Source organism: Suncus etruscus, chromosome 10 (genome assembly GCF_024139225.1).
Source record: "Suncus etruscus isolate mSunEtr1 chromosome 10, mSunEtr1.pri.cur, whole genome shotgun sequence".
NCBI lineage: Eukaryota > Metazoa > Chordata > Mammalia > Eulipotyphla > Soricidae > Suncus > Suncus etruscus.
This window is the reverse complement of record NC_064857.1, coordinates 109,105,001-109,115,492: the sequence shown is the minus strand read 5'-3', so window position 1 is coordinate 109,115,492 and position 10,492 is coordinate 109,105,001. Positions and strand designations below refer to the sequence as shown.

The following is a 10,492-nucleotide window of genomic DNA, read 5'->3' as shown; positions in this document are numbered from 1 at the left end:
TTGGATTCTCTGGATCTTCCTTAGCTAGTCCCCTCTCCCCGCATCTGAGAAAAGGATATGTTTTAAGGTTGATGAGAACAGCTCTGCATTGGGAGGCAGTCTTGTTTGTGGGCATGTCTTTGTGTAGTGCATGTCTGTTGTCCCTGAACAGACAGACACCAGACAGACTTGTCTCCCAATGAAGGCTCCTGACTTCTGCCCGGGGTATATGTAGAACTTGGGGAGACAGGCTGACTCAGGAGCAGGTTTGAGGCTATTTATATGTGCCTAAAACTTCAGGGAAACAAGAAGTATGTTAGGAGATGCTCACAGCTACGGTCCTGCATTGGCTTCAGGCTTCCTGGGGAAAATAGATGGTGTGAGTCTATCAGGTCTGGGGCACAGAGCAGTGTGTTGTCTGTCACCTGGCTCCTTCCTGTGCAGATAGGGGGAGATGGCATCAGGCAATATAACAGTAGTGGATTCAGACCCTACTTGGATACAAAAAACTTAACTTTTCTCCTCTATTCTATTCCTTTTTTTTTTTAATGTGACAGTGGATAAATGGCGAGCAAAAAGCGAGAAATACAGTTACAGGTGGGCATGTCTTAAATTTTTGTTTGTTTGTTTGTTTGTTTGGGGGTCACACTGAGCAAAGCTCGGTAACGACTCCTGGCCATGTGCTCAGGAATCAGTTCTGTCATTGCTTGGGGTCCCAAGTGGCATGCTGTAGCTTGAGACTGGGTCTGCTATGTATAAGATAAGTACCCTATCTGCTCTATTATCTCTCCACCGTGGGCATTTCTGAACTCTTGTCTTGCCCTGTTGACACATGGAGACCATTCTGATGCCCTCTCTTTTTGCAGACCATCATCAACAGCCAAGCCTTATGGGATGAGATGCTGCACAACAAAGGCCTGACAGGTACTGGGGCCCTCCCCATCCCACTCCAATAGCCCATCTCTGGCTTCTCACAGCTGAGTATGGGCCCCCTTACTGAGTGCAGCCACTGTTTTTGCCTTAGCTCCTCCCTTGCTTTGAAGTAAGCTGCTGTGTTTTCTTACAAACATTGCTGTCTTCTAGTGATTGATGTTTACCAAGCCTGGTGTGGTCCGTGCAAAGCCATGCAAACTTTATTCAGAAAATTGAAAAATGAGCTGAACGAAGATGAATTGCTACATTTTGTTGTAGTAAGCATTGCCTTTCCATTAAACTATTATCGTCTTGTTATAAGTTTGTCATTCTCTTTAAGGAATATCTTGATTGTAAACTGTCAGTAATTTAAAATAGATGTTTATTTGGTAGTCTTACTACTGTATAGTTTGCTTTACTGACTCTCAGAGCAAACATGAATTTGATGCCATTTCAATAATGTTGGAGGGTGAAAATTGGTTGAAAACATGACATGAATCCTCTCTTTCTTTCAAGCCTGACTTGAGAGAAGGTTAGTAACACTGCTTCTCAATTAGTATTGTTCAACACTCTAGGTATTTAGTCTCCTGTTATCCAGGCTTAGTCATTGATCTCCCCACTGTCCTACCTGCCATCGAGATGTGTAGACTCTGTGTGGGAACAAGCCCAGGGGATGTGTGTGGTTTGGCATGTGGTGGAGGAAGAGAAGGGTGAGAAGAGACTCTGGTCTACCAGGCAGTTCAGCATGAAGATAGATTTTTAAAATTGTATTTGAGATGACATGATTAGAAAGGTGTTTATGGTTTTGAAAGTCTCATTGCCACAGTCCTTATAATACCTAAGGCCCTCCGCCCCTGTCGTCACAGCACTTCTAGTGACCGTCTTTCTCTCTTCCTCCTTCCTCATCTCATTTCTCCACTCAAAGTTTAAAGGATTGCTGTCATTGTCAGATACTTTCACAAAGAGGGCCAGAATGTGCCTTCCCAGTGGTGCTCAGGACACCACGGTACCTTGGGTGATCTAAGGAGATGAGCCAGTGGTTCCTGGGCAAAAAGTCAGCAGTACTACTGCTCAGATCTGCAGTCATATCCACCCAGGTCAGGTTTTGGCCCCTGAAGCACAGTTGTATACAAACTGCTATCAGTTGCTAGTCAGTCTCCAGTCTTTCCCCTTCAAGCAATGGAGGGGCGACCTCTACTGGATATTTCTGTTTTATACAGGTAACCTCAGAATTTGTAAACGTCAGTCCAAAATGAAAATGAAACTGAAAATCAACTTGAACTGCAATTTTTTTCTGTGTCCTTTAAAAAATATTGTAAGACTTTTACTGTCATTTTAATTATACTTTAAAAATTCAGTAAACATTATTTTGTGGTACTTCTTTAATAAGATGATTAACTAAATATTTTCATTAACCCTGTGCACAAATGTTGCAATGATGACATCAGACTAATTTTGAATATAATCCTTAAACTCGGTTTTTTCCAGTATATTAGTGACTCTTGACTTTTCCTTTTAGAAATCAATAGGAAATATTTAAAATATTATATATATTTTGATATTTTTTAATTGAATCACCATGAGAGACACAGTTACAAAATCGTTCATGATTAAGTTTCAGCATTACAATACACCAGTGTGTATTTTCTGCCACCAATATCCCCAGTTTCCCTCCTGGACACCCCCACCCTCGCTTCTGGAGCACTCTGGGACAGACATGTTTCTCTCTCTCTCTCTCTCTCTCTCTCTCTCTCTCTCTCTCTCTCTCTCTCCTCTCTCTTTATATATATATAATATATATATATATATATACACACATACATACATACATACATATATATCCCTCTCTCTGTGTGTATGTCTCACTTTCTCTCTCTTGCTCTATTTCTCTCTTCCTTTTTTACTTTTAGACACTGTGGTTTGCAATATTGTTACTGAAGGGGTCTCATGCATATCACTTTATCCCCTTTGAGCACCAAGTTCTTGTCCAGCGTCATCATATTACTCCCATTATCACAGTGATCCTTTCTCTGCCCCAACTGCACTCCCCCGCTGGTCCTCCTGGACCTCATCTCTATTGCCTCTAGATATTATCATGTGTCTTTTTTTTTATATTCTACAAATGAGTGCCATTATTCTATGTTATTCCTCTCCCTCTGATTAATTTTATTCAGCAAAATACTCTCTGTATCCATCCATGTATAAGCAAATTTCATGATTTTTATTTTTTCTACCAGCTGTATAGTATTTTCAATCGTATAAATGGACCACTGTTTCTTTAGCTACTCATCTGTTTTCTGGAATTGGGTTATTTCTAGATTCTGGCTATTAAGTTGCAGTGAACTTAGAAGTGCAGAAAGCTTCTCTGCATTGTTTTTGGGCTCTTATGGAATATTCCTAGAAGTGTATTTATGGGTCATATGGAAGCTCAATTTATAGATTTTTAAGGAATATCCATACTGTTTTCCAAAAAGGATAGAACAGTGAATGAGAATTCCTTTCTCCCCACAGAAAAAAAGGATCCTCTATAGTGGATAGGGCATTTGCCTTGGACATTGTTAACAAGATTTGATATTCTGGCACCATTCTGTTCCCCTAAGCCCTTCCGGGAATAATCCCTGAGTGCAGTAAGCCCACAGTACTGTCCCCCCCAAAACACCTGACTTTATTTTTATTTTAACCCTACAAATTAGAGGTGCTAGTCATAATTTTCCTTTTGAGGTGTCAGAATATTTCCCTTTATTGTATATTTAAAAGAGTGTTTTACTCTTGTCTCCATGCTTCTCTTCAAAGCTATTGACACTGGATTTTCAAGTTTTGTGGTTAACACTAGAAAATATGCCAGTTGGGCCAGAGACATAGTACAATAGCTAAAGCACTTCTTTGCTTGTGTCTGACCATATTTTGATCTGCAGCAACACATATGCTCCCTCAAGCCCTGCCAGGTGTAATCCCTGAGTGCAGAGCCAAGAGTAAGTCATGAGTACTGTCAGATATATACTTCCTTACTCCTTAGCCTATTACCAGAAAAACACGAATAAGTCCCAGAGCAATAACATAGTAGGTGTATATAAAATAACATATATTTATAATTATATATTATAATATATAATAATAACATAGTGGGTGCTTGTCTTACACACAGCCAATCCAAGTTCAATCAGCAAAATCTCATGTGGCCTATGGAAAACTGCCAAGAGTTAATTCCTGATTGCAGAGCTAGCGTAACCCCTGATTATTGCTGATAAAGTAAATAAAAAAGATGAAGAAAAATTATGTAAACTCTAATATGCTTAAAGAAAAAAATGGGAGTGAAGGGAGGGTAATAATATAGCCCAACTGCATTACATAAAGTTGTTTTTCTTCCCTTTAATTTATCCATCAATATTTTTTAAATCATTTACAAAGACTCCAGAAATCATGACTTGAAAAAAATTGCTCTATGTTACAAAAATAATCTTTTTTAGAATATAGGATCTTATTCGGAGACTCAGATGAAAGATTTAAAGAATACATGATAATCTATTACATAGTTGCAATCAATTTAGGGAACTGTGAGATTTATGAAGAACACTATAAGATAATTACAAATGCAAAACAGTCTTTTTAATCCCATTACCTTTTAACGTAGCTAAAGTACTTATTACGTTCCTTTTTTTTTTTTTTTGCATAGTCATTATCAGTGGCATACATGAGAAGGGGTGACACACGAAGATGATTTTGAAATGTGTGGTAGTGCACAGAACTCTTCTAACCAGGCAGAAAAAAGCTGGCCCATAAAACTGGAGGACAAGGAGCAAAGATTGTCAACACCAAAGATGCCCCCCCACCCCCCAAAGGCACCTCTGAGCTGATAAGATTTATAGCAAGAGAGAGCTAGACAAACTTCTTGAGAGGAAAGAATGCTTAAGATAGATTGGAAAAAACAAAGCAGAATCAGGCAATAAGGAAGACAATGCATAGCAAATGACAAAATATGTGGGTTTGGCTGAAGGTTGGGTACCAGAAAACTGATCAGAGAGATGTAAATTTCAAATTACAAATTACGCAAGGTATATGGTTGCCCTCTGCTAGATTGATAGGTTTGTTTACTCATAGCTTACTAAGAGGTTTTAGAAGATTTTCAATCATAAATTAATATTTCATCTTAATTGAAAAAAATTACAAATTACTCGGGACTGATAATGTCAGTATATGCAGCTTGACTGTTAAAACAGCAATGATATAATCAGAGAAATTATATATAAAATTTGAACATAAAAATAAACACATCATGTATCTGTGGTTTTGAACAAATTATGGCAAATAATTTGAATATTGTTTATTTTATTCTTATGTAATCTATGTGCTTCTTATCAGGCAGAGGCTGACAACATTGTGACTTTGCAGTCATTTAGAGATAAGTGTGAACCTCTCTTTCTCTTTTGTCTTGTAAGTATAATAATTATGACCCCAAATGTTATTTTATTATCTCAGATTCTAATTTATAGTTCAAGAGCAAGTAGCCTTGTAAAACTGTTATGAAAGCCTTTTCTTTCTTTCTTTCTTTCTTTCTTTCTTTCTTTCTTTCTTTCTTTCTTTCTTTCTTTCTTTCTTTCTTTCTTTCTTTCTTTCTTTCTTTCTTTCTTTCTTTCTTTCTTTCTTCTTTCTTTCTTTCTTTCTTTCTTTCTTCTTTCTTTCTTTCTTTCTTTCTTCAGGTTTGGGGCCACACCCAGTGGCACTCAGGGCTTACTCCTAGCTATGTATTCAGAAATTGTTCCTAGTAGGCTCTGGGGACCATATGGGGTGCTGGGAATCAAACCTGGGTCAGCCTTGTGCAAGGCAAACACCATACACTCTGTGCCATTGCTCTGAAACCATGAACGTCTTTTCTGATAATAGAAAAAAATATTTTTTGCCTTTCCTTTACTATTTTCTATACTTATTATAACATTTCACAATAAACTATTTCATAAATTTTCTATATATACATGTACATGTCTATATTTATATATGTCTATATATTATATACATATATTTTATAATATAACCTTTAGGAATTCATTATGGATAACGGGATTTCACATACTGGATTAAGGACATACACATATGGATTTTATTATGAAAATTTTTTAAAAATATGATTTGCCTTTTTTGGGAATTAGAGATAAATACACTGAATTAACCTAAATAAAATACTGAAAAATTGTCTTACTACACAATATTAGTTGTAAACATTGACATATACCTATAAAGAAAATGTGTGGTTGCTTTTTTGCCATATATATAGCTTTTATCTTTGTATTTACAAATGTATAGAAAGTATGTGGAAAGTATATTGGCTAAGATGTTAGAATATTTTTGTATGTCTATTGTTTAATTTAGTGTTATATACTTCTTTTATTGAGGCAATGTTGTTCTTAACCCTGGCTTTATATTGATAGTACAGGCTTACACTTCTTCAAGTGTGTGAAATCACACTAAGCTACCACAAGCAGTAGTTTTCATTCAGCAATCTGTTGGCATCCTTCTACTATGGACCCTACTGGTATCTGTGAAAAGGGTGCGTTTTGGTTTTGCTCTTATTTGGGGCCAGACCCAGAGGTACTCAAAGGTTACTCCTGTCTCTGCACTCAATAATTATTCCTGGTGGTCCTTGGGAGAGCATCTGGGATGCCAGGGTGACCATATGCAAGGCAGGTACCCTACCCCTTATGTTATCTCTCCAAACCAAAGAATGCATATTTTAAGTTTTGAGGAACTATAGTCACAATAGTTGTAACCCTACGAGCTCATTCATATCTGATCAATAGACTCATGCCTTCTTTCCTGAGACTAAGCAACCTGCATGTCCATACTGACAATCAATGCCCAAATTAGAAAGAATACCACTTTTCCAATCATGCCTGGCACAACCTTCTAATGCTCCACATTTTTTTCCATAATAAAGTTCTTCAAAGAACTATATTGGTCATCCTTACCAAGTCTTTTTACTATGTGCATCTGCTTTTGATATAAGAATTTGACAGATACTTTAATATCTGTAAGTGTGGTTCTCAGCTTTTGCTCCACTTTTGTGATTTAAAATATATATATATATATATATATATATATATATATATATATATATATATATATATATATATATATATATATATATATATATTCTTCCTTAGCATCATTTTTCTGTTGCTTGAAAGTAGTGAATTTTTTTTTTGATTACTGCACTTGATGACAGGAGAAGAGCTAATGTTTTCCTTACTTATTTGTTCAAAAATCTTGTTTTACTAGCTTATTGGAGGGCCACTCAACTTAGATCATGCTAAGCTATCATCTCTATATGTACCTTGTAAGTTATTAAATCACTTCTGTAGCTGCCTAGTAATTTTGGCATGAAACTTAAAGTTTTACTTGTAAATTTAAATTTTGATATGCTGGACTTCATTATCTTTGTTGGCATTCCACATAACTGTATTCACCATTCATACAACATCCTGGCTTAACTCCTAAGTTTTGTTGTTGTCACTCTTATTGTTTTGGGGCCACACACATACACATGCTCAAGGATTACTTCTGGTTCAGCACTCAGTTATCACTTCTATTGGTGTTCAGAAAACCATATGTGGTACCTGGAATTGAACACAGCAAGTACTTTATCACCTGTACTCTCTTCAACACTATTATAGTTAAATTTCTTAGAAGAGCTTCATACTCCATTTGTTTACATTCCATTAACTCCTCAGCAGTTTAATACTACGCAGCTGGCTTGGATCCAGTTAGGTTTCATCACTCACACTTTCTCACTCTAATCTTCTTTTTTCCATTTCTATTATCACCATCACCATTTCTACCATCGATTAAACAGCTCTATCATGCTGTCTCCAATACTTTCAAATTAATATACAAATATTATCTATTGTTTGTTAGTGTCAATCCTTTCTCCATTTGGTAGGTGGCATGTTCTTTTCCAACAACAGTTCTAAATATTATAAAGGCCTTCCACTTCACTTAGCATAAAGACTGCGTATTTCCCTGACTACAATGGTAAACTAGCATCACTTACTCTACTGGAGTTCATCTACTAGAGCTCATTCCATCAGATGCAATTTACCTTCTCAATTACAGTACCCCTTTCAGGCTTAAATTTGTAATATCTTTTATTTCCTTTGCCGAAAATAGTCAATCTCTTCCTCTTCCATTCCTTTTCCTTATCCTCTTCACCTTCTACCTCCTTTTGTATCTAGTTACCTTTTATGGAGAACTCATAATTTAAACTGAGACTATTTCCCTCATATTGGTAAGTATCTTTGCTGATCTTTTTGAATAGAACAAATCCTTGTGGGTGGTCATAAAGCTTTATTGATCTCATGGCATTACTTGACATTGTTGTTATTTCACATGTATTGGTAATTGCTATGATGTGGTGGGATACCTTTGGGGGACAAAGATGCAACCTGTGGTGCTTAAGTTTTATCCCAGGTTCTTTGCTCAAGTAACACACCAACCATGCTTGGGGGAAGGTGTGTGGTGCCAAGGATTCAAACCAGGTTAATCACATGCACGGCAATTGGGTACTTTAACCCCTGCACTATCTTTCTCTTCTCATTGAAGGTACTTACTTTTTTGAAGATTTATTGAGTACCATTTCTATTGCTCTACAGCCTTTTGCATTATGTTAGTATGGTGTAAGTAAATAGATGTTTGGCAGCTATGTCAAAGGATAAATAAAAAAGGTACCCAACATAATTAGGAGGAGTAGCATTGGAAGGTTTATATAGAATTATTGAAAATGTTATGGATGGTGTCATTGAAGGAAATAGACAAATTGGAAATAGAGCTATAAGATCTGTTTTTAGAACATATATTTTTATATAAATTTTATTCTATAATGGCTAATGAGGGTCATTTAAAAAAGAATTGGAGGAAGCTCAACATGAGGAAGGGGTGACTATTAGTTGAAGTATTAGTTCTTGACTTATCCTGATGTTGAAAATTTTAAGTCATGCTTCTTTTCCCCTTATAGAACGGAAAAATGGTGGGAAAGATTAAGGGTGCTAATGCACCACTTGTTAGTAGAACAATTCTTACATTGGTTAATGAAGAGCAGAAGATTATGGAAGGTGAAATGGTACGCCCTCAGGTACTTGGTTCACTATTTTATTCAGTTTTATTTTTTATATTTTGTGTTGTTTTTTAAAAGCATTTTCCTTAATTTTTATAACTAGCTAATTCTTAAATTAGTGTGGAACTTTTTGGCAATATGAATCATAGAACTTAAGTAACCTTTGTCTGAGCAAGTATACTCTAATAATTTTCTTTTGAGAATAAGATATTCATTTGCTTCATTACCTATATTAAGAATTTGGAATCAAACTAAATGTTAAGCTACAGTGAAGAATTACATAGAATATCTGTAATTTATGCCATGGATTATAAAAAACTACAACAGTGTAATATTCTCAGAATGAGCAAATTCAATATTTATTTTTTTGTTTCTTTTGGGTCACACCGGCAGTGCTCAGGGGTTACTCCTGGTTCTACACTCAGAAATCGCTCCTGGCAGGCTCGGGGGGACCATATGGGATGCCAGAATTTGAACCACCGACCTTCTGCATGCAAGGCAAATGCCTTACCTCCATGCTATCTCTCTGGACCCCTCAATATTTATTAATGCTTAAAAGGTATCAAGACATATTGACAACTGAAGTAAGAGCATATTTTAGTGGAATATATCAAGTAAGATCCTGTGTGTAAAATGTCTCACCTTTTTAATGTCATTATTATCTAAGTAGTACAAAATAAAATATTTAAAATTATAAAATTAACCACAGAAACCAGAGATGTTCCCTTAAGTTAGAGTGTCTGCCTTGCCTGCATGAGTATATAATTTACATTCCTGTCATGGCCCCACATTGTCATGTGCAATTTATATCACTGCGTTAGCACTACACCCTATGTGACACCAACTCCCCGAGCACCATAAAATAATAGACTGTAATCATCCCTGCCAGACAGATCATGGATATAATTACATAAGAAAGTAAGTCCATTAGGAATGTGATCAGAAATATAGGTAGGCCAAAACAGGTGTGATAGGTGATACTCAAAAACGTGTACATAGATCAAACAACAGCAAACAAGCAAGGGCATGATTTTCTGCTAATGAAACTCATCAGGAAATGCTAAAAAAATAGAACTAATGAAAAATATAGGCTTGAGCTTTTATATAGTATATTTACTATAAAAATTGTCAATTTAGGGACTGAGAATAGCACAGTGGTAGGGCATTTGCCTTGCTCTTGGCTGACCCAGGACGGATCTGGGTTCAATCCCTGGCATCCCATATGATCCCCCAAGCCAGGAGCCATTACTGTGTGTATAGCCAGCAGTAATCCTAGAGCATCACCGGGTGTGCCCCCCCAAAAGGTCAAAGATAACATAACCTGAGCTAACCTGAGCTAGCAAACTTGAGTTTATTAATCTGGAGAGAGAGATGGCAGGAATGTTTGGTAGTAAACACTGAGAAGACAGTGGAGAGAAGCAGATGCTTTGGTAGATATGAGTGGCGTTGGAATATTTTGTGCATTAAACCCTATAAATTAATTATCCTATATCATGATGC

The 10,492-nt window shown here is 36.4% G+C and overlaps 1 protein-coding gene across 1 annotated transcript in view; it reads left to right on the top strand.

Annotated features, from left to right (window-relative positions):
* Positions 1-543: 543 nt before the first annotated feature.
* Positions 544-10,492, top strand: part of NME8 (NME/NM23 family member 8) — a 45,832-nt gene continuing 35,883 nt past the window's right edge. The window contains exons 1-5 of the mRNA XM_049781873.1: positions 544-576; positions 846-903; positions 1,063-1,169; positions 5,251-5,322; positions 8,894-9,010. Of these exons, the coding sequence (XP_049637830.1) occupies positions 544-576; positions 846-903; positions 1,063-1,169; positions 5,251-5,322; positions 8,894-9,010 (387 nt within the window). The remainder of the gene's footprint in view (positions 577-845; positions 904-1,062; positions 1,170-5,250; positions 5,323-8,893; positions 9,011-10,492) is intronic.